Source organism: Xenopus tropicalis, chromosome 4 (assembly GCF_000004195.4).
Source record: "Xenopus tropicalis strain Nigerian chromosome 4, UCB_Xtro_10.0, whole genome shotgun sequence".
NCBI classification, from domain to species: Eukaryota; Metazoa; Chordata; class Amphibia; order Anura; family Pipidae; genus Xenopus; species Xenopus tropicalis.
This window is the reverse complement of record NC_030680.2, coordinates 125926269-125953352: the sequence shown is the minus strand read 5'-3', so window position 1 is coordinate 125953352 and position 27084 is coordinate 125926269. Positions and strand designations below refer to the sequence as shown.

The 27084-nt window shown below is 41.3% G+C and overlaps 2 protein-coding genes across 6 annotated transcripts; one reads left to right on the top strand and one right to left on the bottom strand.

Annotated features, from left to right (window-relative positions):
• The first annotated feature begins 202 nt into the window (after positions 1–202).
• mst1 (macrophage stimulating 1) lies at positions 203–20079 on the top strand. Of its 5 annotated transcripts, none has more exons than XM_004915573.4 (19): positions 203–421; positions 3147–3238; positions 4598–4736; positions 5417–5529; positions 6928–7042; positions 7232–7368; positions 7712–7832; positions 7944–8113; positions 8771–8939; positions 10499–10629; positions 11548–11647; positions 11759–11895; positions 12000–12032; positions 12596–12707; positions 13611–13688; positions 14761–14907; positions 15879–15985; positions 18489–18637; positions 19002–20079. In XM_004915573.4, the coding sequence occupies exons 2-19, from the start codon at positions 3148–3150 to the stop codon at positions 19161–19163; spliced, it is 2211 nt and encodes a 736-aa protein (XP_004915630.2). In that variant the 5' UTR covers positions 203–421; position 3147; the 3' UTR covers positions 19164–20079. The 5 variants fall into 5 exon arrangements, with proteins under 5 accessions (XP_004915630.2, XP_031756972.1, XP_031756971.1 ...); XM_031901112.1 differs by lacking the exon at positions 203–421 and adding an exon at positions 504–839 and having other exon boundaries at positions 8774–8939; XM_031901111.1 differs by lacking the exon at positions 203–421 and adding an exon at positions 504–839.
• A 1077-nt stretch (positions 20080–21156) lies between these two features.
• On the bottom strand, positions 21157–27013 carry tcta (T cell leukemia translocation altered). Its single transcript, NM_001102794.2, is given in 3 exon segments — positions 21157–23197; positions 24756–24810; positions 26598–27013. Coding segments are annotated over 3 exon segments (309 nt in total). The 5' UTR covers positions 26809–27013; the 3' UTR covers positions 21157–23154.
• Between the last annotated feature and the right edge of the window lie 71 nt (positions 27014–27084).

Sequence of the window (27084 nt, the reverse complement as noted above, 5' to 3'; positions counted from 1 at the left end):
AGTAGGTGAGACAGGCTGTGCCTACCCCTGCAGGCTACCCTGATTAGAGGAAGGCTGAGCTAATTGCTTCCCTCTCTCTGCAGTTGCACTGGTGCTTTCATTGCCTTTTACCAAAACAAAGCTAGCACTGCCTATATTACTGCTGAGAGTTCACGTCCCCATCCCAACCCCACTGAGATCTCTCCCTCCCAGGTATATATACCCCCCCCTCCCGCCTGATGGGCTCATCTCCGCACTCTCCCCCCGCTATTCCCGTATCCCAAGCAGAAAAGTGCAGAAACCAGTTTATTCCAGAATATGAAGGAGTCTGGCACCAAACAGCAGGATTTCTCGTAACCCTGTGCCTCCCGCAGGGCCGGACAATGCTCCCCTAACCCCAGTCCCAGCTGGAAGTGGGAATTACAAGAGGAACAAACAAGAGGTAAATGCGACCCCCCACTCCTCCTTCCGCCCCTCGAAACTGCCAGGATCCCGTTAGCCCTCAGCTCCATCCTACAGAAGCCAGATATTGCGCTGCTCCATCCTACAGAAGCCAGATATTGCGCTGCTCCATCCTACAGAAGCCAGATATTGCGCTGCTCCATCCGTAACCCAGATACTGCGCTGCTCCATCCGTAACCCAGATACTGCGCTGCTCCATCCGTAACCCCGATACTGCGCTGCTCCATCCGTAACCCCGATACTGCGCTGCTCCATCCGTAACCCAGATACTGCGCTGCTCCTTCCTTAACCCAGATACTGCGCTGCTCCATCCGTAACCCAGATACTGCGCTGCTCCATCCAGTCACTCGCCTCATACACCCGCAGCAGCACTGTCCGGCAGGGAGACACAGGCAAAGGTACGGACTTCTCACTGCCTTTGGAACTGGATATTTCTACTCTGATTCTCACAGCCACTGGCATTTACTTTTACACGCTACATAGGCGCTAATGAACGCGCAGCATCATGTGTACCTGTGATACATGCTCTGCGTTATAGAGCTAGCAAGTCTGCAGTGTTACAGTTCCGTCCATGCGGGGAACCATTCCATGCCAGGGCTGCCCGTTACACTGTCCCCATTCCATGCCAGGGCTGCCCGTTACACTGTCCCCATTCCATGCCAGGGCTGCCCGTTACACTGTCCCCATTCCATGCCAGGGCTGCCCGTTACACTGTCCCCATTCCATGCCAGGGCTGCCCGTTACACTGTAACCATTCCATGCCAGGGCTGCCCGTTACACTGTAACCATTCCATGCCAGGGCTGCCCGTTACACTGTAACCATTCCATGCCAGGGCTGCCCGTTACACTGTAACCATTCCATGCCAGGGCTGCCCGTTACACTGTAACCATTCCATGCCAGGGCTGCCCGTTACACTGTAACCATTCCATGCCAGGGCTGCCCGTTACACTGTCCCCATTCCATGCCAGGGCTGCCCGTTACACTGTAACCATTCCATGCCAGGGCTGCATGTTACACTGTCCCCATTCCATGCCAGGGCTGCCCGTTACACTGTAACCATTCCATGCCAGGGCTGCCCGTTACACTGTAACCATTCCATGCCAGGGCTGCCCGTTACACTGTAACCATTCCATGCCAGGGCTGCCCGTTACACTGTCCCCATTCCATGCCAGGGCTGCCCGTTACACTGTAACCATTCCATGCCAGGGCTGCCCGTTACACTGTCCCCATTCCATGCCAGGGCTGCCCGTTACACTGTAACCATTCCATGCCAGGGCTGCCCGTTACACTGTCCCCATTCCATGCCAGGCCTATCTGCAGCACTTTGTAACCAGTACACTTTGTACCTTTTGATGCCAGGGCTGACCATTACACTTTGTACCATTCCATGCCAGGGCTGCCTGTTACACTGTAACCATTCCATGCCAGGGCTGCCTGTTACACTGTAACCATTCCATGCCAGGGCTGCCTGTTACACTGTAACCATTCCATGCCAGGGCTGCCCGTTACACTGTAACCATTCCATGCCAGGGCTGCCCGTTACACTGTAACCATTCCATGCCAGGGCTGCCTGTTACACTGTAACCATTCCATGCCAGGGCTACCTGTAGCACTTTGTAACCAGTACACTTTGTACCTTTCCATGCCAGGGCTGACCATTACATTTTGTACCATTCCATGCCAGGGCTAACGATAACACTTTGTCCTATTTCATGCCAGCACTATTCGTTAACCTTTATACCCTTCCATGCTAGGACTACCTGTACCTGTACTTTTCTATGTTGGCACTACTTCTTACCCTTTATTATTCTCCATGCCACTGTTCACTGTTGCTTTTCTTATGTTTCCATGGCAGTTTTGTTTTTCTTCCCAATATTCCATGCCAGTGCTACCTGTTGCCCTTCTTGCTGTTGTTCCAATAAATAACTATTGTGGGCACATGTGAATATCTGCCAAGTGTCCCACTGGGCGGTGTACTGCATATGACTCATTGGAGGGCATTGGGTGGAAGTAGCTCCAAGTATAGAACAGAGATGAATTTTATCACTTGTGAAACATTTCTCCCAATCAAAGTGTAGGTTATGTTTGTTAGCACTTCATGTAGGTATGCTTTTGGCGGGGCTATAAGTATAGTGTCCCTTTAAACACCCAGCACTTTGTGTATTGATCATTCTGTACAGATATACAGTATAATGAGAATTGGAATTTGGCTTCTATTTTGCTTTAATCCATAGAGGCATGTTTGTGGGTCTCCTTTGCTTTGTGTGGTTTATGGATACAAGGGGTTACATTTGTACAGTTAGAAAAAGGTTTTTTTCCTTCTTATTTTTTTTAAGTTGTTTATTTGGCTGAACTCTCTAACCACAGGATGAGGGGGGTGCAGAGAAGGAGCAGGTTGGCTGCATATTGTCCCTTCCAGGAATTATGCTGGCCTGAGGAAATCCAAGTGTGCTAAAACATCATGCCATTTGTTTACTGGGAATAAAAACGTAAAACCTATAAACAGATTTATTAAACCAGTAAAAACATAAAACCTCTTTATTTCCTTAAGATCGCCTTCACTTTCCCACATGAAGTCACTTAGCCATGTTGCAAAACCTACCCAGAGAGCAACTATCCTGTTAATATGTCATCCAGTCAAATATTTAGAGAAGGTGGGTGGTGTGGGCTTCAGCTTATTGATTTCTTCTTTCCTTTGGGACAGGATGATGAGACATAGAATGGCACCGGCCAACATGAAGTCCAGTCTTTTCCTGCTGTGCTTCCATGCTGCCTCTTTTTTTGCTACAGTGAAAGGTAAGGGCCCAATATCTGATAATAGAATCACTTGGTGAAAACTGCAGGATTTACTAAATGATTATCAGTTCTCCTTACTATATTTAGTAAGATATTTTGTATCTTAGTCATGCAGGAGCAGGGCCACCATCACAAACTATGGGGCCCCATACAATTTATTTATATAGAGCCCTCCATGAACATACATTTTTGCATAAGTTACGGGGCCCAAAAACAAGTCAGTAGTGGCTAGCCAGTAGTGGCTAGTAAAACTGTAGTAAAAGTAATGTGGTAATGAATCTTTTAATTGGGGGTCAGTGGAGTGTATAGGTACAGTTATTAAGTTTCTTTGAAAGTAATGTATGTTTGGCATAAATTGCAGTGTAGGGGCCCAATGAGGTTGCTTTGGGGCCTACTAACCAGTCATTCCACTGCGGAAACTTCTTGTAAGAGACAGTAATAATATTCAGTAAATAGATCCCAAAATAAACAGCTGATGTTTCACTATAATAATCAGTTCATATAAATAGTTAAAATGAATAATACATGTGCTAATACGTCAGTTCATTGGAGGGAAGTAGAATGTTTAATTCATTAGTGGTGAGTGAAGTGCCTCTTCTTTACATTGTCTCATTGTCTGTTAACTGAATCTCTAGGCAAGTTACGCCAGTTTCTAGTTTTCAAGATTTCTAGGCAACTTTTGTGGAAGTTACGTACAATGCGTAAGTTTTAATGTAACCTTATACATAACTTACGCAATTTGTGTAATTTTTGCACCAGCCCCCTTCCAAAGCAGATTTTCACAGGGCCTGGCACAACAGTACCCCTTCTTCCCCCTGATGGCGACCCTGTGTAGGAGCAGCTGAAATGACATACAGTATATAACAGCCAATCACCTAAATAATCCAGTTAGATTTCTTTATGGGGTGAACTCACCAAAAATAATGCTGGGAACCCAGGTGCTCATCCTTTCATAGGAACTTGTCAGTATCGTTTTAAAGAAAAAGCATCTCAAATACAAGCAGCCTGACACGTTTTGTGCCAAAAAAGAGGGCATGCGGCCACATTGTGACAACTGAAATCTGTTCAGTGGATCTTATGAATTATAATAATCAATAGCTAAGAGATGCATAGATTCGAATGTGGAACAGACAACCACGGCCTATTGATTATAGCAAACAGAACAGTTTATATATATAATATATATATATATATAAATGCTGGCTAAAGAAGGCATTACAATAAATGTGAGCTTTGAATTTTCTAGTTTGGGTTAAGAGTTGTTGTTGTTGTTCCTCTCAGTTAAAGCTTTTATTCCAAGTATCTACCATCAGTGTTTTCAGGTTAAAATATATAGGTTTAACCATTTGTACCCTATAGCTTACCGCAGTGCCCTGAATGATTACCAGCGCTCCAAGGGACTGGAGTTAGTGCACATGAACGAAGGAGGGGTGAAGCAAGAGATACTCGCGGACATTCAGATATGTGCTAAGCAGTGCTCTGACCTTCTGGACTGCCGGTAAGGAGCAATGTTCATAGGTTGGTCTTACGTTTGTCACATGTTCTCAAAATATAATAGATGTCAGGGTGCTTGGGCATGTTGGTTCTTGGAACACTTTTAAATGGGACATATTGAGTAAAAAACACAGTGCATTAGACTTTTCTAAATGTATAAGGAATGTGCTGATTTATTGATAATTCCCCCAAAAGTCTACTATTCCCACCCTTTTGTTTCACTTCCTGCTGCCTCCTTTCCCTGGCTGTGCAGGGGAGCTGGCACTCGGCACACTACACTGTAGGATAGGAACCAATCAGCATCTAGACTTACCGGATAGGGAACTAAAGCATGTCTTTGTTGTGTGACAACTGTGATAGGCTCTCCCCTTCCTACTGTGCTTCTGGCAGGGAATGTTAGAACACACCCACCTCTCATTTAAAACATGGACAGGGACTTAGCAGATCTATGGGGGGCTCCAATAAAGGCACAATTTTCAAGATAATAATAATTTTTAGCCCAGAGTGAAACTAGCACCATATATTATTCATTGCAAGATTGCAGGAGTTTTCAGTTATGCTACATGTCTCCTTTAAAGGGGTGGTTCAGATTGGCCCCAATTTTCATGCTGAAGGGCCCCTGCCCGCCCAATGGTTTGCACTGCAGTTCTGATTTACCGTTGTCTTCCCTTCAATGCCACCTAGATCTTTTGATTATAACTGGAAGAGCCAAAGCTGCCGCCTGCTCCCTTGGACACAGAATTTTGCCAATGTTCTTCTGCAGAGAAATGTGCAATATGACTTGTACCAGAAGAAAGGTGAGTGACTGCATGAAAAAACTACTGAATAACCATTTATCTCTATGGCAACGCATATAACAACGGACATAGAGAGAGGTTTGTTTCACAAAAACTCTTTATAAAGTGCTGGAATATGAATATTATCGCAATGGTGGGTGAAAAGTTCAGTTGAGAAGTTTGCAGGGCCTCTTCCGGCCCCAGGCCTCCAGCTGGGAAGCCCTGTTGTAGGGGAATGGAGACTTGGCAGCTCTAGTTGAAGTCAGTAGGATGCAACCCTTGCCTAATCCTGTTATTTTGATACCACTTTTATTTCCCCAATGTATGATCAAGCCATAGCCTGTGGCAGCAGGCGATTTTCAGAGTTCATAGGAGAGAATGGGACCACCAGGAAAAATACAAAATTAAAACCAACTAGAATTACTACCAGCTAATTCCATGCAATCTCCATGCTGCACTTGAGCAATTTTCAAATTAAATCTGGATTTCCATAGTTATACTAATTAAATTAAATTCACCCAGCTTAGCTGAACACAGCACATAACTTCAATGAAGCCAATCCAGGTAACATTTCAGTTCTGCACAGTACTAATTATGTTTAGCCTATTAAGTATCCTGGAAGAGTATGTATTGGGATTCACTTGTATCCTAGACCTCATAACTCTCCATGGGTTGCACACATACACCAAGAATTACTATAAAGCAGGCCATAATATCTGAGAACAAATATCTGAAATATACAAGTAACTTCATTCAGTGTGATCATAAATGTTCTGGCAGTCCAAGATTTTTCTCATAGTGAAGTGCAATGTCGCTAGTTTAACTGTTTTGATGTAAATGGCAGACCATCTGTTCCTGTACAGGAACCTTAGAATAAGTGTCTTGAATGCCCCAGAATTTATTGCTTCTAAAAAAAAACCAACAAAAAAAAACAAAACATGGTTGACTAGTGGCATAGTAAAGCATTATCCAGATACACCTAGGGGTAAGGTGGAGCATTTCTGGAACTCAGTATGGGGAATAAGTTATATGGGTCAAAATGCTATAATTATATTAGGCCAGAGCATTAATCTAGCTAAATTGTATTTTATCATGAACTTTATAACGCACAAGAATTGTAGTGGATTTTATCAAAAATTCACAGTCCTAGGCCGTTTGGTTCCATTTAGACCTTATGTACAATGATAATACATTTTTGTAGTTTTTTGCAGTTGGTTACATGAGAAATCGGATTCAATTACTCCAGTATTTTCAGTAGATCTTTCATCATTTAGCTTCTGTTGATGTCCAAGGCTGTCTAAATGTCCATTCCATTTTCCTATTTCAACCAGTGCAACCAAAGTTGTGTTGTGTAGATTGTGTCTGTTGGAATATTTGTTCAGCTGCCAACCACTGAGTAATAAGAGTCTGTATTCCCAGACTACATCCGTGACTGTGTGGTGGGCCATGGGATCACATACCGAGGGACAGTGTCAAAAACTAAGAATGGAAGGACCTGCCAACACTGGCGGCTGAAATTCCCCCATGATCACAAGTAAGTGCAGACTTAGAGACTGGGTTTAATTTTCTATCTAGGGTCCAGGTTTGTTAAAGCCATGGGCCAAAAAGGGCAGTTAACTTTTCTCTGTGATATTAAACCTACCTAGAAAATACACACTGATGAGGGAGCAAGTCTGAAATGCCAGCATTTTCTGAAGATTAACTATGCAAATACTCTATGCAGGTTCTCGCCAACACATTGGCCAGAATTGGAAGAAAACTACTGTCGAAACCCCGATTCTGACCCTGAAGGGCTTTGGTGTTACACAACTGACAAAAATATCAGACACCAGTATTGTGGTATCAAAAAGTGTGAGGATGGCAAGTATCTTTTCAACATTTATTTGCCACATTTGTTATTTTCTTTATTGTTTTTATTTGTCATTCTGCTAGTGTGTTTTCTCCCTGGTGAGATTAAACCTTTCTGTTGTGGTGCCTTTGGTTTTAACTTAATTGTACTCATATGGGTCATATGGTTTGCTCTTGTCACAGGAATCAAAGAGATTACATTTATCATTTGGAACTAATTGCCTTATATCAGTAATAGCCAAATTTTTCTTTATAGTAGACAAAAGATATGTAATATCTAATATTTGAGGGCCAAATATTGCCCTGCATCCTAAATTTATTTGAAATTGGATCTGCTTGTCTCAAACTGCTGCAGCTGTCTGCCTTACCTGTAATGGAGAGGATTACCGGGGATCAGTGGACAGGACTGAATCTGGAAAAGAGTGCCAGCGATGGGATTTACAGGCACCCCACACACATCCTTACAAGCCAGAGAAGTAAGCACTTTAGGTGGCTCGCCACCTCCACCTCCACCCTATTATATTTTGAAATTGTGATTAATTATTGCAAGTGTTATCATATCTGTATATTTTGTGTTTGCTCCAAAGGTACCCTGACAAATCTCTGGATGATAATTATTGCCGAAATCCGGATAGCTCAGAACGCCCATGGTGTTACACTACGGATCCCAATGTGGAGAAAGAGTTCTGCCAGATCACTAAGTGCAGTAAGATCATGGAAGTGGAGGGGGAGCAGGGTATAACCTGGGATTGGGCAGGTAGGAAATTCTGATGCAATACAAAAAAATATTTGACATACATGATTCCCCAAATAGAGGAAGCCATGATAGTCTGTCTCTGACTAGCAGGAACCATTTAACCCCTTCCTTAGTCAATCAATTTTCCATGACCTTGTTCCATGTTAAAGCGCTTTCCATAATGGGCTGTGCACACATTCTTTAGAAAGTTAGCCAGAGTCGGTGCATGAGACCTGCAGGCTGCTTGGAAATGGAATAGGGAATCTCTTGGAGAGTTGCTTTGTGACTATAAATCATATTTAATCACATAATATCCAAATTACAGGAGGAGGGTAAAAACAAAACAATGACCCTTTGGTGTTTTATAATAAATAAAGAAAAATCTATGTTCCTTTTCATGAAAAGATATACAATATAAAAAGATATACAAAATACACTTCCAACACTTTGCTTTGCTCATGGTTCACAGGTGTATATTGTTCCTTTAATGGATTAAGCAAGGGTTCATTTTTCAGCAGTCTTTTGTTTCCTGTTAGATATAGATAGGGTTAGCTCGGTATATAAACAGGAGGTGGAGGAGTCAGGTATTTGCAGGAATTTTAAGTCTGTCCTTTATTCATGCTCCCCTGCTCTGGTTTCTGTCTTTTCTTCCATTCCCACCACCTTGGTTTTGTGAAGCAGAGAAGCAGCGATTGCCTAACGTCGAAACAACAAGCACCTGCTTCAAGGAACGAGGAGAAGGTTACAGAGGGAAGGCAAATACGACCACCTCCGGAATCCCCTGCCAGCGCTGGGACTCGCAGACCCCTCACGTGCATCGCTTCTTACCTGAAAAATACCCTTGCAAGTAAGAGCCAAGCTTTTGATTTATTTAAAGCCAACTGATCTTTTACTAATTCAATTGTGGGCAAGCTCCTGCTGCCCTCCCAGCATCTCCAGACGCTATTTAACTGTTAGTTGGATGCTTCGAGATGGGGGCTGCCTACTCTGCACATGGTATGCATCCACCTTTAGGGATCTGTCTGGATCCACTTTTACCTATGACATTAATACCACCAGTAAATATTAAAGAAACAGTAATACCAAAAAATTAAAGTGTATCAAAGTAATTAAAATGTTATGTACTGTTGCTCTGCACTGGTAAAAGCTGTGTGTTTGCTTCATAAAGACTACTATAGTTTATATAAACAAAGATGTTGTGTAGCCATGGGGATAGATTAGGGCTAAATGGCACTGGTTACATAGCAGATAACAGATATGCTCTGTAAAACACCATTGTATTTCTACAGAACTTATGTAACCTGTGCCTTTTCTCCAGCTTGAATGCTTGCCCCCATGGCTACACAGCAGCTTATTTATATAAACTATAGTAGAGTTTCTGTAGCAAACTCACCAATTTTACCAGTGTAGGGCACTTATTTACCTGACTACCCTTGTACCATTTTTTGCCACATAGAGCTTATTACAAGGGGAAAAACTACAGGGAGACCTGTGCAGTAAAGTAATTGTAATATGACATCTGCACTGTAGACTTTTATTGCTCTTTAATAGTGATGAGCGAATCTGTTCCGTTTCGCTTTGCCAAAAAATTTGTGAATCTTTCAAAAGATCCGCGAAACGGTGAAAAATTTGCGAAACGGCGAAAATGTTGTGCGACAAAAAAAATTGTTGCCTGCGGCTATTATTTTGTAACGCGGCAATTGTTTTGTCGCGCGGCTATTATTTCGTCACCCGCGGCTATTATTTTGTTGCGCGGCTATTGTTTCGTCGCCCGTGGCTATTATTTAGTTGTCCGCGGCTATTATTTTGTTGCGCGGCTATTCTTTTGTCGCCCGCGGCTATTATTTCATCGCACGGCTAATTTTTTGACGCCCGCGACTATTCTTTTTTGACGCTGGCGACAATTTTTGGATGTGCGGCGAATTTTTCCGCGGCAAACTTTTTAATCCGTTTCATGAAACAATCCGCCAATGGCGAAACGCGGAAATTCGCCGCAAATCCATGCCTGGCGAAACATTTCGCCCATCACTACTCTTTAAGATTATATGGGGCATGCTGGAATACACTGGCTAAACAAGTGAAATGTTGTAGTACAGGTATCGGGCCCCTTATCCGGAAACCCATTATTCAGAAAGTTCCGATTTAAGGAAAGTCCATCTCCCGTAGACTCCATTGTAAGAAAATAATTCACATTTTTAAAATGGTTTCTTTTTTCTCTGTAATAATAAAACTGTACCTTATTGGAGCCAAAACTGTCCTATTGGGTTTAATTATTGTTTTTTTGTAGACTTAAGGTAGGAGATCTGAATTATGGAAAGACCCCCTTATCCGGAAAACCCCAGGTCCCAAGCATTCTGGATAAGAGGTCCCATACCTGTAATAAAATAACTATGACCTGCCTTCTAGGGGTCTGGATGAAAATTACTGTAGGAATCCAGATGGTTCAGAGGCCCCCTGGTGTTTCACCACACTCCCTGGAATGAGGATGGCTTACTGCTTCCAGATCAAACGATGCACAGATGATGTCGTGGAGCCAGGTGAGGGCATCTAGAATGTTCAAGAACAGGGATACCCAATCATTTTTTACTCGTAAGCCAGACTCAGATGAAAAAAAGTGCTAGTGAGCCACACAAGCATGGACAAAATGTTTTTTGGGATGCCAAATAAAGACTGTGATTGGCTATTTGGTAGCCCCATGTGGCCTGCTAGCCTATGGGAGGCTCTGCATGGAGTTCAACGAATCTCTGTGCTTTCAGAACCTGTCTTGTAGCCAGAAACTTAAAAATGGGCACTTACTTTGAGGTCAATGGGAGCAACATCAAAGGGGGTGGTGAGCAACATGTTGCCCCCGAGCCACTGGTTGGGGATCATTATTCTACAATCTGTTGGTTTACAATTGAAAAATAGATCTGATATGGCTACCTGTCCCTCGTACCTGGCAGTTTGGGTATAAGAGTTGCAGAATGTGACTTGTACACTGGATGCAGAGATCAGTAATGCCCAAATGATTCTGCCTTACAAGAACCCTTCCCAAAAGGGACTTATTAAAAGGTGGCATCAGTGTGTAATCTGACCAATGCATGCGAATTCACACATCTCACTTGATTGGGGGCCGTAGGACTCCTGGAGGTGTGTCAGAAGCTCCCAAACTGTGGGTTGGCCAGTTGCGGTATGGTCATAACCATGAATGGGGGCAGCCTGTGGACCAGTTAGGGTGAGATTTTAGGATTAATGGTCATTTGCTGACATCAGAAGGATGACCATAAGTCATGGTACACCAAGCCTATCACTTTACAGACTGCCTGCCAAGCAGTTTTTGGCCTGAAAATGCTTAAATGTATAATGATGTTAGTGATATATTGTGGACATATTTTGTAATAAAACAGTTGTAGTAGTTGTAACTATTATTCTGGGCTAGAAACTATTATGTAACTTCCTTTTTTTGTATTTAATAGGTTGCTACCATGGTAACGGGGAGTTGTACAATGGCCGAGTCAGCAAGACACGGAAAGGAATCACATGCCGCAAATGGGAGGAAAAGCGTAATGACTTAGAGTACGTTATATCTGATAAAACGTTCTAATTAAAGGGGGGAATTCTTGAATGGAAATAAGTGCAGGTTAGAGATGTGTGTGCCCATGTAATGTTTATTGCTACTGTCTCCAGGCTTTCCCTGGATCAACCTTACCTTGTGCCCCTGGAAGGGAATTATTGTAGGAACCCAGACCGAGACAGCCATGGCCCCTGGTGTTACACAATGGACCCCAACACACCATTTGATTACTGCGCCATTAAACCTTGTGGTGAGCAACTTCCTATTGCTCCATACAAGTATCTGTAACTGATCCATACGTACAGCTTTATGCATTAAATCCACTGATCGTACTCCCTTTTCTCTCGTTTGCAGAAGGAGAGAAAGTGCTGACCATAGAAGGAGCAGGTAATTTCAGTCACTTTTATCACATTAAGAAAGTGGAACTATCGTAAAAACGAAAATTTAATGAGCTCCATCTCACAGAAATAAAAAACTTTCTAAATAGAATTAATTACAAATTCTGTGCTGTTTTTGAAATATTTGTTACTCTTTACTGTGCCCCACTTATCTTCTGTCTCTCTACATTCTCTAATTCTCTACTCATGCAGGAGTCTGAGTCAGATTTTGATTGACAATTAAGTCTATACATCCTTTGGGGTGGGGGGTCACCCTTTGCCTAGAATATGTATTAGAGCTCACTCTTTCAAAATCACCAGAAATGCTTTCTCGCCATGTGCAGGATTTGCGTTAGCTTTTGTTTGTACTGGAGTAGGTTAGGGAAGGAAAGGGAGCCCCCTAAAAGATGTTATTAGACCTACCTGTCAGTCAAAATCTGACCCCCAACTTCAGCAACATAAAACAACAACATACCTTTCTACCAGTATAAAGGGAATACTACCCAATACCAGTGTTCTTTAAAAGTAGTGCCATGCCTGTTTCAAACAAATTGTACATTTTTTTTTCTACAGAAAACATTGTGTTTGATTCTTGTGGTAAAAGGAATGATAGATCGTCCCAAAGGACTCGTATTGTGGGGGGTATGCCTGGAAATTCCCCATGGACAGTGAGCCTACGAAATAGGTGAGTCTGATTTGGGCCTTAAAGGCAATAACGTAACTAGTCATCCCTGGGTCCAGGTGAAGGGCATACAGCCGGGCCCCCCACCCCCCACCCTCTGGACACATATTTGTGCCGAATTCACACTGGTGTGAGCGTGCAGTAGCCTCGGTAGTTCCGTCACTGCTTAAAGGTGTGGCATACCCCCTTGCTCAGCATGACTTAAATGAATTAGCCTGTGCAGAACATACTTTTGGCCTGTTTTAATCATGAAAAATCTATGGTGTCTTTTATTTTTGTATTTTTTTCCTTTGTACAACAGGATGAACAGGGAAACTGGGGATACTCTGTTTGGTTCTTGCAAGATAGATAATGAGATCTCTCCTTTGTTAGCAGGTGTTTGTTATGCAGGGGAGTTATCCATGCACTGGGATTATAATTGGCTACCTTGTTAGGACCAAACATGGAGTTGCTTCAGTTTCTCTGTTTAGCTCATAAGTTTTTGTGATTTAAACAATAGGCTAATGTGAAACTGAGGCTAATTTGGATGTGAGGAAGTGGCATGTAGCCACGAAACGCGTTAAGTCGTGCTCTTTGTTATGATTTTAATGATCTAAATAAAAAGGTGTTTTTATTGAAAGACAGCCTGTGCTCCGCTTCCATTTCTACTTATTTCTGTGAGAAGAAAGAAAATGGTGGTTTTGTTTTTTATTATTAGTATTATATTACATGTATTATTGTTTATAAGACATGGGTTGCATTTAGATGTAATTATTTCAGTTAAAAGGCTACAGTTAATGGACAAAGGACCTGACATATAGGCAGAATATGAGACACTGTTGCGGGTCATGCTTCTCTAAAGTAATAAGTAGAAGTTAACAGATCACAGTCTAATAGATTTCTATTCTGTTTTTTTTTTTGCTGCAGGCAAGGAGAGCATTTCTGCGGGGGTTCCTTAGTAAAGGAGAACTGGGTGATTAGCACAAGGCAGTGTTTCTCCTCATGGTAAGAACTTCTAATTGTATTGCTCACTACTCAGTTTGTAGGCCTCCTTGGCAATCTTTGGAGATGGGCCAGTGGCGTAACTAGTTTGTGCCAGAGCTAAAAAAGTGTTTGGCATATGGCAACTCTTATCCAGTCCCTCCTCCCACAGGTAGGAGAGCAGCTGGGGAGAGGCTATTATGGACACATACCCCATGGTACAGGGGTACCTGCCCCTCCCCCGCAACTGCCGGGTCTGCTTCTTCTATAGTTACACCAGTAAGATGGGCATTGTGTCAGTGTACAAATGTTACTAAAATATGTCAGTCACAAGAGGGGTCATAATGAGGTGTTAGACTTTTTTTGTCTGTAAGCCTTCCTTCTCCACTGAAGGGAATAAAAATTCTCTTTTTTTAAAAAAATAAACAACACAAGCTATATTTAATGTCTATGGTCCCCTCCAAGTTAAGGAAAGTATGTGCATAACCATTGTTTTACAGAAAGGTACAAGGCTTTATACAGCACAGGAGCGGGAGGCAGGCTGTACCAATAACTGGTTCATAGCAAATTGCTGTTTTTTTTGTTGGTTTGTTTTTTAAAGGTTTATTTTCGGTTTGCATAGAACAATCAACATAACAAAAAAAATTAAAAATCAAATAAAGATTTACAGACATTTGGTTCTACAGAGTCTGTTTCATCACTGTCAAATCAGTATATAATCAACATAATACTATCATAGTAAATTAATAAGGATGCTTAGATTGCTATGGCTTGAAGTCTTATGGCTTTTTAATAACCCCTCCAAAAAAGCATTTAGTAGCCTAAGTACAATCTGCATCTCCTATGGATTGCTCCCCATTTGTGTACATGGGCAGTGCTGTGGGTTGCCCTGCACAGTCATTGCCTCGCTCATTGCCTCCATATATAGTTATCAATGCACCAAAACCACCCCCCCTTATGCCATAGCCCTGAGTTAAAGGACATACTCTGGTTATGTTCACTGTAGAAATTCAAGGCCAAGTTAATTTCTGCTAAATATTTACTTAACAGATTACAAAAGATTGATGGACACCTTTCACCTCTTTCTTTCTTACAGTGATGCTGACCTCTCTGGGTATCAAGCTGTAATGGGGACACTGTTTAAGAACCCAAGTCCGGATGATCCTGACAGGCAGTCTGTTCCCATAAGCAAAATAGTGTGTGGACCCTCTGACTCTAGCTTGGTGATGCTGAAACTAGAAAGGTAAATAGCTATCCATTGCAGGAGACTCCGTGCAGAGCAGCATGGGAAATGTTTCCAATCAGCCTTTTGTTAATGGTAGTGGAAATGGATGCTGCCTATACTCTGCACATTCCCACACATATATAGAGCCTATCTGTTAACTGGAGCTATTATACAGTTAACACAGACATAAGTATCTTAGATTTCAAGAACTCAGCCATTTCTACTGCCCATAAATAGAAGGTGCAATTAATATACCCAAATGGATATATTAACTGTACCATTGATTCATGGCAGAATAGAACTGGTTGTGTTTTCTTTCCGTTAAATTGGGCAATGCCCAGGGTACCTCTGAGTGAGAGTTACAAAGCAGTCCCTGCAATCACTATCACTAGTAGGGGGGGGGGGGGGGGGGGAAGGGGGGGGTCTAACATTTGGCATGGTGCTCCAAGTTGTGGGAAGACCCTTTACTTACAAAATCCTAGATCTCAGCATTCTGCATAATAGATCCCATATCTATATATATATGAATTTAAAAATAAAATAATTTATTAAGCCAAAAGGTCTACGCGTTTCAATCCATATAGGATCGTCATCAGGACTATATATATAGTTTACCATATAACCTTGACAGAGGTGGCTCACTATTGTATGTAGAAAACCGTTATTCAGTTATCAGCTGTATTTGGATTCATGGGCAAGATGTGAAATAAGGAAAAGTACTGTATTAAGGTCCAGTGTGGACCTAAATGACATCACTTCTGCTACATATGATGTTATTTTAGCCCACTGTCACCCTCTGCATCCTCACCCCACACAGCTCCACTGTCGGATTTGCACAGGTATGATCTGGCAGCAGCTGAGGAGGGTTTTTATTTTTTTATAAATGTATCAATTACATAGGCACCTGAGGGCCGCCCCCTAAAGCCCTTTATAGACATAGAGGCCCCCTAATTATTTTGTTTCTTATTTCTCTTGTTTCTCATTTCTAGGCCCGTTACCTTAAACTCACGTGTGGCCCTCATCTGTTTGCCCCCAGAGAGATACATTGTTCCAGAGGCAACCAAGTGCGAGATTGCTGGCTGGGGGGACACTGGTGGTATGTTGGTGCAAGCTGACTACAGGGGATACTTTATATACTACAATATTAACTATCTTTGGCAAAGCTAATACAGTAGTTTCCTAAAACCATTTGGATGGTAGCTTTCCAGAGCCTTGCCTCAAGGGGACCATACACTTTACAATTACGATTTTAAGTGCATTCATTTCCTCCATTGACGTTCAGAGCTGAATTGTCATATATGGAGGTAGAAACAATAGTGATTGTACCTCCACCTGACAATTCAGCCCTAAATGCAGATTTTGCTCGGGCGCCTTCAACAGCACTCGACGAGATGACCAATATCTGCAGCTTTTGCAACATTGGTTGTCTCGTTGATCCACCATACATGCACCATATATCCTACAAAACTAGGTCTATAATATCGGTGCGTGTATGGCCACCTTTAGCCATATCAGTGCTGTAAATTCTGTTCTCCAAGCTCTGCAGAGTCAGTTAAGGCAGCCATATGCTGGCCCACAGGCTAAAGGGACAGATACCATAAGATTGGCTGTATGGCCACCTTTCTATTGTTCAACAGCACAAATGATATCTGCAGCAGGAAGGATGATGGTGCATCAGCAGATAAAATTTTCCAGCCTCTTCGATAAATTAACTGATATATTGATATTGGTCTGATTGTCCAGGCAGCATGAAACATTTGCTTGATACAATTTCATCAGTATGTGTATGGCCAGCTTTATACTAGTACTGGGAGTCCGTATTTAAAAAAAAAAAAAAAAAAAAAAAAAAAAAAAAAATGCAGTCTGTATTCAGGCTAATTATCATCTGACTAAATGATTGTAGATAAATTATTAATTTGGTTGAAAGAAGTAATCTAAGGTACTCTTAAAATAGAATCTTCCAACACAACTTCACTGCCCTCATCATGAAAAACCACCTACCGTATATACTCGAGTATAAGCCGATCCTAATATAAGCCGAGGTACCTAATTTTACCTAAGAAAACTGGAAAAACTTATTGACTCGAGTATAAGCCTAGGGTGGGAAATGCAGCAGCTACTGCTAAGTTTCAATAATCAAAATAAATACCAGTAAAATTACATTAATTGAGGCATCAGTGGGGTACATGTTTTTAAATATTTATTTAAAAGAAAAACAGTAAACTAGCTCTGTAAGTGGAGAAGAGGGTCAACAAAAACAATATGAGTACTACCCCACACTCATTGTGCATTGGCAAACTGGGAGCAGACCCAGTCCCAGAGGACACGAAAGGGGGAATATGTATTGCGACTGGGAGTGGGCCAGGGCACTGGAGGGTCTGGTTGCAGGTGGCCTAATTTGCACAAAGAACAAAGGGTGCTAGTCTGGAGGGACCCATGGCACCCGACTTGAGTATAAGCCGAGGGTGACTTTTTAAGCACATTTTGGGTGCTGAGAAACTAGGCTTATACTCAAGTATATACAGTACTCTGTTCCTCCAGTGTAAAGGGGGGGCCTCTGGTCCTCTGTTGTTTCCTATGGGAATAATGATCCCTAGCTCTCTGCCTATAATCCCCTCTAATGTACTTGTACAGAGTAATCATGTCCCCTCACAAACATTTTTAAAAATTGCTGTAACTGTGACCAAAAAATGTTTCCAATCAGTTTTGCAGAGCTTTGAAGTCACATGACTAAAATGGTTTGGATTTGGTCCAGCTAAATTGCTGAAATGCAAAAATGAAAATGCAATATAAGTTTAATTCTGAAATAAGAAATGTTCTAAATATAATCAATTTAAAGTTCTGTACCATTTCTTAAATCAAGTTAGTCTTCACTTTCCTCCTCACAGCATCAGACTCTCTTTATTATCTCTTCATGCAGGGGGCGGAGTCAGATTTTGATTAATAGGTAGGTCCAATACATGCTCACGCAAATAACTGATTTAGGAACAAATCCTGAATATAGAGAGACATGATTTATGTGAGAGTTGGTTATTTTAAAAATATGAGCTATAATACATCTTCTCTGTAAAGGGAGCCTTACAAAGGCTACATTAGACCTATCACTCAAAATCTGACTGCAGACTCTTGCATGAAGAAAGAATGAATAGAGACATATGCTTAGAGGGATGTAACTAAGAATAACTTAATTGTTTAGAAAAGGTACAGAATTTTTAACTATACCCAGGATCCAGTCTGACTGGTAATGGCACACCTGCCATCCAGTGGAAAACAGTAGCAGCCAAAACACCCCTCTCTATCACTCTTTCTAATGTTCTTGAAAGGTAAGTGCACTGGCTGACACACATGGGGTGGTGACTGGCTAACCTCATCATCAAAATGTTGCCCTAACTGCCACAATTCTATGCCAGAAGCAGTCAAACCCCTACCCCATGCCTTAAACAGAGAGTAACACATTTCTACAAGCTAGGGGAAGCCCTGCAACAGAAATATTATATCGTTGTAGATAGATATACAGATGTGTGTTTGTATAAAATAAAATAATATATATATAAAAATAAGAACTGGTACAGTTTTATTTATTTATTTTTTGTGTCCAGGTACTGGACACGATAACGTTTTGAAGATTGCAATTTTTCATATCATCAGCAATGATGAATGCAATAAGAATTATAGGAGTCAAAGGAACAAAGTGTTGGATAATGAGATGTGCACAAAACCAGTGCCAGTTGATGTTGGGGCATGTGAGGTGAGTTCAACCTTTTATACTAAATGAAACCTGCCTAACTGCGATTTGATCCAGATGAAGTGAAGATCAGCAGCTAGGCTGACCTGACGAGAACTGAAGCCTGTCTTATATTGTTTGGCAGTAGGACTAGGACTGGCCATCCCCCTCATGATGTGCTTCTAGCAGGAACCATTAATACATCCCCACCCCTCGTTTGAAATACGGAGAGGGTTCCAATAAAGTGGTCTTTTTTTTTTCAAGATAATATTCATTTTTGGCACCATATATTATTCATTATTGCCTAAGAGATTGGAGGGGATTTTAATTATGCCATATGTCTCCTTTAAGACATATTTGTTTAATATTGTTTTTTCTTTTTTTCTAGGGAGACTATGGAGGGCCACTAGCCTGTCTGACCCATGACTGCTGGGTTTTGGAGGGTGTCATTGTGCCCGCCAGAGGATGTGGAAAGAAAAACCAACCAGCCATATTTACTCGGGTCTCTGTATACGTTGACTGGATCAATAAGGTCATGAAAATGGTCTGAGAAGAGTGACTGCCCAAACCAACGTTGCATCTTTCTCTTAGAAATGCTGTTAAAATGGAAGGGGAGTACATGTAGAAGAGTCATTGGACTGGTGTGAAATGAAAGGGAAAGGCAAATACAATATTGTAAATATTATATATAAAGGAGGGTAGGATGACAGTAGGGCAGAGTGACTTTTATCAGTATTCCCTTCAACTGTTTCAATCCTGTGTAGATAAATAGTGCTTTGTGCACAGACTTTTTCTTATTTTCTCCAAGATGTGTTGCCTGGAAGAGCAGGTGCCCAAGCTCACAACCTAATACATTGCCTCCCATTTTTCACAAGCAGCACCTGTTAATGACAAAATGTTTTTTTTTAACTGAGAAGAAGACCATTAAGTTTAGCTGAGAAATACATGAGGATTTTGTGGCTGGCAGTAACAATATGGGACATAGCAGTGGACTTGTTTATTCTCTGGCCAGATGTTTTTGTAAATAATTTTACTGTGACTGCAAAGTCTTTTTCTCATTCCTGTTAGGAGAGAACTGCACCAGCCTGTGCAAAAAACTGCCCAGCCACCATTTTACTTACCTTATACCGGCATCCCAGACATCCCCTGAACAAACTCCTGTTGGTGCATGAGCAGTAGGGTATACCTGTTGGGATTTACCCTCCTGCGCATACACACACTGCCAATAAAAGTAAAGTAAGGAGATACCAGCATTTTTTCCCACAGGCTGGTGTTGTTCTTGCAATCTATTTCACTGTGAAATAGACTTGACATGTCCTTTAAATAAAGGTGCACACATTTTAGAATGGGTCGGGTCTGGTCTGGGGATGTCTTTATAAACATAACAGAAAATGTATTTTTTCTTATATATTTTTTTATTCTCCTTCTTTGCAGAGTTAATTGATTAAAGTACATAATCCAGCGTGGGCTGCTTGGCTTATTTGGCACAGCATCATCTCAGAACAGGCAGTGACATGTAAAAGCCACCTTATAAGAGAACTAAATCCTAACTAAATAGTTTAGAAATGTTGTACATGATATTTTGGGTTTCTGTACTGGCCCATAGCACCCACAGCCCTTTAGCAGGGAAGATCTGTGCCCCCAAAGATGCCCCAGTAGCCCCCCATCTTCTTTTCTGCTGATTCCCTGCACATACTCTGTGCTGCTGGCACTTACCTGAGCTTAGGGACCAACTCACAATATTCTGTATATATAGATATAATTAATCCTTATTGGAGGCAAAACTATCTCAGATCCTACATATAAGCCCACCTTTGCTTATATTCTTTTTCTGCCTCAGTTGTTAAAGGACCTCCATACTGGTTTTTCCATTGTACAGGTATGGCACCTGTTATCCAGAATGCTCCGGACCTGGGGTTTTCCGGATAAGGGATCTTTCCGTAATTTGGATCTCCACAACTTAAGTCTGCTAAAAATAATTTAAATATTGAATAAACCCAATAGGACTGTTTGCCTCCAATAAGGATTAATTATATCTTAGTTGGGATCAAGTACAAGGTACTGTTTTATTATTACAGAGAAAAAGGAAATCATTTTTTAAAAATTAGAATTATTTGCTTATAATGGAGTCTATGGGAGATGGGCTTTCCGTATTTTTTAACTTTCTGGATAACTGGTTTCCGGATAAGGGATCCCATACCTGTATATGAACGTCTCCTTTTTCTTTAACATATTTCAGTCGCCTTACACATTCTGCCTTGTACTAAGCTGCCATTGTTATTTATTCTTCCACGGCTATTAAGTCTAACAAGAAGCCAACAGGGATATAGCCTGCAGGCACTAGGGCGGCAGCTGATCATAGCCATAGGAAAGCAAACGTTTAGGGAGAATATACCCTCTAAATCTGGTGTTTGTCTATGGCATCTCTCTGTACAGGGTACATCAAAGAATGTAACAGACATAATACAGGGTATTTCATGGCCAATTGACATTTACAGTAGTAAGACTAGACTCCTTCATTAAGTAAAATGATAAAAGTGAAATATTAGCGGATAAAGGTTTTATTTAAACAAACCTTAGTCTTCCATCATTTCATATTTAAAGCAAATGAATAGGACACACATACAACATGCACACACCACTCAAACCTATTATTTAGGATATTCAATAAATTAAGATTATTAAATATTGCAGGGCATAAACACACTTTCTCAGGGTCTACACACTTTGCACTTTCTTACACTGATTTGAAGAAGTGGCCTACAGCAAATCATACACAGGTGAATAGAGCTTGGAATACAGAGAGTTATATGAAACCTGCAGTTAAGGGGAAGATACAGTTTTACAGATATACTCCCAACAGAACTACCACCAAATTCAAACTGAAAGTAGAAAGAAAATGAAATAATTATAGAAGATAAAACTGTAATTTTCAGTCTCCTAATGTGTAATGATAAAATGTCACACCACGGGAAATAGGAATTACAGAAACCTTATGAAAGCATAACTTTATGCAACATTAGGCATATTATGGGATAGTTTACCTTTCAGTTAACTTTGTTGTAGAACAGCCAAATCCTAGCATATTTGCAACTGGTCTTTGTATAGTAGTTTTTTTTTTTATAAATTTGCCCCTTTTTCCGATTCTTTATGGCTTTAAAATGGGAGTCACTGAACCCGGCATGCAAAACACTATTGCTCTGTAACGCTACAATTTTATGGTTATCTTCCTATTCATCGTCCAGTCTCTCAATCCAACCAATGCCTGATTTCTAGGACAATTTGAACCCTAGTGACCAAATATTTGCTGAAATTCCAGATTAGAAAGCTGATTTTAAAAAATGCTAAATAGTTCAAAAACGACAAGATACCAAGAATATGAAGAGCAACTGCAAATTGTCTAAGAATGTCACTTTCTACACTATACTAAAAGTTAATTTAAAGGTGAACAACCCCTTTAAGTCTGCAGTTAGATGCGAGTAACATGCTGTTGGGTACCTGCTGAGAGAAAGAAAGCACACAGGGTACTGAAAGGTGGATTCTGTAGGAATATAAACAGGCAGCGGCATATGCTGACACACAGGAAAACTAATGCACACATCAAGATACAGTGGGGAAAACTGCACCTCTTCTGATATAGTTGGGGGAATTTTCACCCAGGCAAGATGCCTGCTGTTCTGTGTCCAGCCACAGCTCTTTTCAAGTGAAATGCTATATCTTAGCATAGCAAGTAGGCGGCACAGGTTAACTACATTTTGTCAAAGCTTTTAGTCCTGTACTTACAGTAATACAGTAAATGTTTATACAGTACCACTACTGTGATTATGATTTTGTTAGCTAAAGAATCTAATGTTATATTTTTTGGTAAAACAAGTGCTGTATCCTAATTATAAACCTTGGGCAGATAAACTAAGTGCAGATTTCCACCCCTGCATGTCAAGCAATAGCAAGGCTATTATTCATTTATTCAAAACATGATTTGTGATAAGTGGCTTCAGCTATTAATACCATAACATCCTCACCAAGAAGGCAAAAGTAAATTCTGTGCCAGCATGTTGTGGAAGGAGACAGAGTGCAATATTACAATGTATTCTGTTGAACCTGTTATTAGGTTGACCCATGGATTAAAGACCGTGATTGGGGGGTGGCAGGCAGAATTAAAAAGAATCAGCAATAGATATTAGCTAAATAAAAACTTTGCTTTAAATAAGTGAAAACAAAAGCAATGTAACACAATTCATTTTGGTACTTTTGGACAGAATATGAAATACGCCCTGATGTCAGTAGAATGAAGCATTTCATCCAGCACTCTACTACTTAGTGATCAGAACCCTTATGAAGTTGTCTGTTAGAGGCAGTCACTGTCCCGCACATGCTCAGTTGATCAGATCCAGCATACTGTGTGTATTGTGGTGGTACAGCTGCCTCACCCAGTGCTAATACAGATCGCACATTCTGCTTCAGGCACATAGCATGGCCACATTACAGATCTGGTGGACAGAAGTCTCCACTGGGGGGAGTTAGAGTCCGGATAAGAGAGCTCATTCTTGGTGCCTTTTTAAAGATTCAGTGCTTGAACTTTCCCTGCAAAGAAACATGTGGCATATAATCCAACAATTCTGACAATTTCTTACTTATATATTGTGCCTAAACCTGCTTGCCTATATACAGGCTATATTCAAAAAGGCATTTTAAAGGAGAAGGAAAGGTAAAAACTATGTAAGCTTTATCAGAAAGGTCTATGCAAATACAGCCATAAGCACTCACAGAAACGCTCCTCTATCAGAAGCACTTCTAAATGTCTAACTGTATGATTTATTTTATTAAACTGAAATGGATGCACAGACTGAACACGATCAGCTCTTATGGACTAAACAAACTTGTGTCCTACTCCTCGTTTTATTTAAAATGAACTTTTAAATTGTAAGTTCAACTCTCAGATACACAGACTGTATTGTGCTAATGAGAAGGCTATTTCATGTTAATTCTACTTACTCTAGTTTATAATATAATCAGTATCCTAGAACCTGTGGCTTTCTATAGGCTGATGTCATTATTTTAATATATTATTGCCCTTGATACAACTTTTGTTAAATTTACATTTGTATTTCTCCTTACTCCTACTGATAAACTGCCCTAATCTCGTTAAGAGACGTATATATTATTTCCCTTGATACAATTTTTGCTACATCCTTTCTGCCTCTATGTATAAGCTGTTTCAGTCTCTCTATATATAATCTTCTCTCTCATGCCTATTTCTCACGTAGCTCTGATGTTTCTCCATACACTCATTGATCACTATTTGTGGGACCCTTAGCTGTAGGCATACGACCTGCTTCCTTCATTCCTGCTATATTATCCTGCAGTAAACTATTAGAACGTTTCTTTACAATATGTTGTAAAGACTACAATATGGACAAACTTTAAACCTAATTGTTGGTTATTGTATTTGGCAACTCTCCTTGATAGTAGTGCATAGGGGCAGACCCTTCCATTGTAGTTCCTGTGGGTACAGGTCGGGGAGTTACAGTTCAGTATGATATAGATATATATATATATATATATAGATATATATATATAGATATATATATATAGATATGAGAGAGAGAGAGAGAGAGCAGTTAAAAGAGTGTTTATGCACCTTTTCACATAAGTGGCTTGAGCCATATATAATAAAGAGTTATAATTGGAGCTTAGGGATGTAATTTCTTACATGACTCGCTGAAACAAAACGTGTGTATTATAGTAAATATTGTACCCTCTGTTGTAATATAAAAGGATATTAGAATTCACCTTGGAGTTCCATGACCTGTATTTAAGTACTCGACCTTCAGCCTCGTACTTTTATATGGTCATGGAACTACCTCATCCTTATATTTTACAATAGGGGCACATTATTCTCTATTCTATATATTTTAAATCCTGCAAAGCAATGTCCAATGTAAACTTCACTATTCCTGTTGTCGTCTTTGACTGCAATACTTTTCCCAAGATGAATAATCACATTTAAAATAAGTTTTTAACCACTTAAGTCATTTAGTACTTAAGTCATTTGTACAAAATGTTACTAAATTTCCTATAGAGGTGCAGGAATTTACATTTTCAGGATCAGAATTTGCCTTTCTAGCATCCCTTAACTCACCATATTGGAAAACGAGCAGGGTACTCTGGGGTTCCTCCATTTTGTCCACCCATACCTGCAAACAGCACAACAGAGAATCAGGTATAAAAAAAAAACAAAAACCCAGACGTTTTGGAAAGTATGTCATTAAACCCCCAAAAATTCCCTCCTTTTTAAATAAAACAGTGATTGTTTGTCCATATATTGCAATATACAGTAGTACCCACATTTAAAGTTTTTTAGGGGACCAGAAAAAAATGGTGCAAAATCCGGGAAAATGTAAAATCAGGGACGTTTATTGTATTATATTTTAGTGGTACCACAAAACAATGGTGTAAAAAGCAGGAAAACTTAAAATCAGGGGGTGTAAAATTGAGGTTTCACTGTACTTCAAGCCGGCCAAATACATCAAGTCACTCCTTGTCTGGCCAGTCCTACATTTACTTTCCAATGTTTAAACTCCCAAATGGTTGCATGGTTTTTGGCCCCACTGGTATCACTGACCATAGCAGGGATGGATGGGAGCTACAACAAGGAGCTGGCCACTGCTCCTGTATAAACTATAGCAAAAAAGAAAAGTTGTCCTCACCACTAATTTTAAACCATTAGGCAGGAGTGCAATAAGGTTGTGACCACAAACTTAATGCAGAGACAAGAAGCCCTCAACACTCACCCATTATCAATATATATACAGGACATTAAGATATTCTGTGCATTAAGCTATAAGCAAAACAGGGATTATTTGTTCATATACTACAATATACTTCAAGCTGGCCAACTACTGTGCCTCTGCTGTGCCTAATGTCTCTGCAATCCCCCAGTGAAAAAGACTTTACATTGCCTTTAACAGCAGCAGGGAACTACAACTCACTGTAGCTGTGTGCAGTGCAATGTAACAAGAGTTGGCGCCAGAAGGTTCTCAGCCAAGGGTGGGGAAGGTAAGGACCACCAACCAGCATGGCCTCCCTGCAGAGAGTAGCCTGGCCAAGTATCTGTATCGTCAGGGTGTCCCTTAGCAGCCAAGGATCCCCCACAGCCGACTATGGATCAGGGATAGGAACTGACCTGCTATATGCGTCTAAGGGCTGTGGCACACGGGGAGATTAGTCACCGAGCAACAAATCTCCGTTGTCGCTGGCGACTAATCTCCCCGAAATGCCATCCCACCGGCTAAAATGTAAATTGCCGGTGGGATGGCATATGCGGCGCCACGTATGCCATCTCACGGGTGGTTTACATTTTAGCCAGTGGGATGGCATTTTAGGAGATTTGTCGCGCGGTGATTAATCTCCCTGTATGCCACAGCCCTTAACTGTGTCCTGCTCTAAGGCAAGTGCCTGTAGGGAAGAATACTTCCAGTTAAACTCTCCTGGTTGGAACCAAAACTGCTCTAACTAATCTCACTATCCTACTTTCCTAGAAAGTGCTCTTATAAATAATCCTGACACTTACTAGAGTTAGATGCAGCCTCTAGGGCACTCACTTTACTGGGGCCCTGTTGATCGGTCAGCAGATTCAGCCAAAGAGCCAGACCCACCCCCTGCTAAGCACTATATGAGGGTGCCAAGGGAGTGCTCTCCCTGTTAACCAATAAGGCAAACTCTAAACTGATACATGGGTCTTTGCCCAGTAACAGCAGAAATGAGGACGTTGTAGGGTTTAAAGCCATAGGGGAATGTTAACCCTATGGGTCCCTACAGGAATAACCACATTAACCCTTTAGTTGTGTTGTCACCAAGGTGCACATCATACTTATTGAACCCTGCAGCTTACAGAACTGAGGCCAACACTGATTTCAGGGGGCTAGTATAACGAAACCCTCCCCTCAGCCCTGGTGTGCCAAGCCCGGGGCCATGGTCTCACCCTGCCGGTAGTAGATGCTATTCACGGTGGGTCCGTAGCTCTTCCAAGCCAAATGTATCGCAGTGAGACTCAGTACGATCCAGCCCAAGAGCAATTTGAAGATCGCAGCTTTCATATCACTGTTCTCCCATTCCAGTGCAAACTCTGAGCTGAAGGCCTGCAAACACCCGAGGGCCTGCGTCATGATCTCCGAACCCCACGTCTCGGCCATTATATGTTCAGCCCGGCCGCAGCCGCGCCATTCCGGGGCCAGACGCTACCAACAGCCCATGTCGGGGGGCAGCGCTCACAGACCGAAGCTGAAACGGACACAGTGTTGTCTACTAGCTGTCAGTTTCTCTCAATGTTATCAACACTGGGCAATGAACCAAGTCCGCCTCGGCCTCACTAAATCAGCTGCTGAGTCTGACTACAACTGACACATGAGTTGTGCTGATTGGCCGAAACACGTTCGAAATAGGCGCGGCCTTAGGGAAAACGAGGCTTG

Coding starts and splice junctions, on each gene's coding strand:
- mst1 (XM_004915573.4), top strand. CDS start 3,148: ATGATGAGACATAGAATGGCACCGGCCAACATGAAGTCCAGTCTTTTC. Junction 12,708..13,610: donor ACAGTGAGCCTACGAAATAG/GTGAGTCTGATT, acceptor TTTTTGCTGCAG/GCAAGGAGAGCATTTCTGCG. Junction 14,908..15,878: donor GTGATGCTGAAACTAGAAAG/GTAAATAGCTAT, acceptor TCTCATTTCTAG/GCCCGTTACCTTAAACTCAC.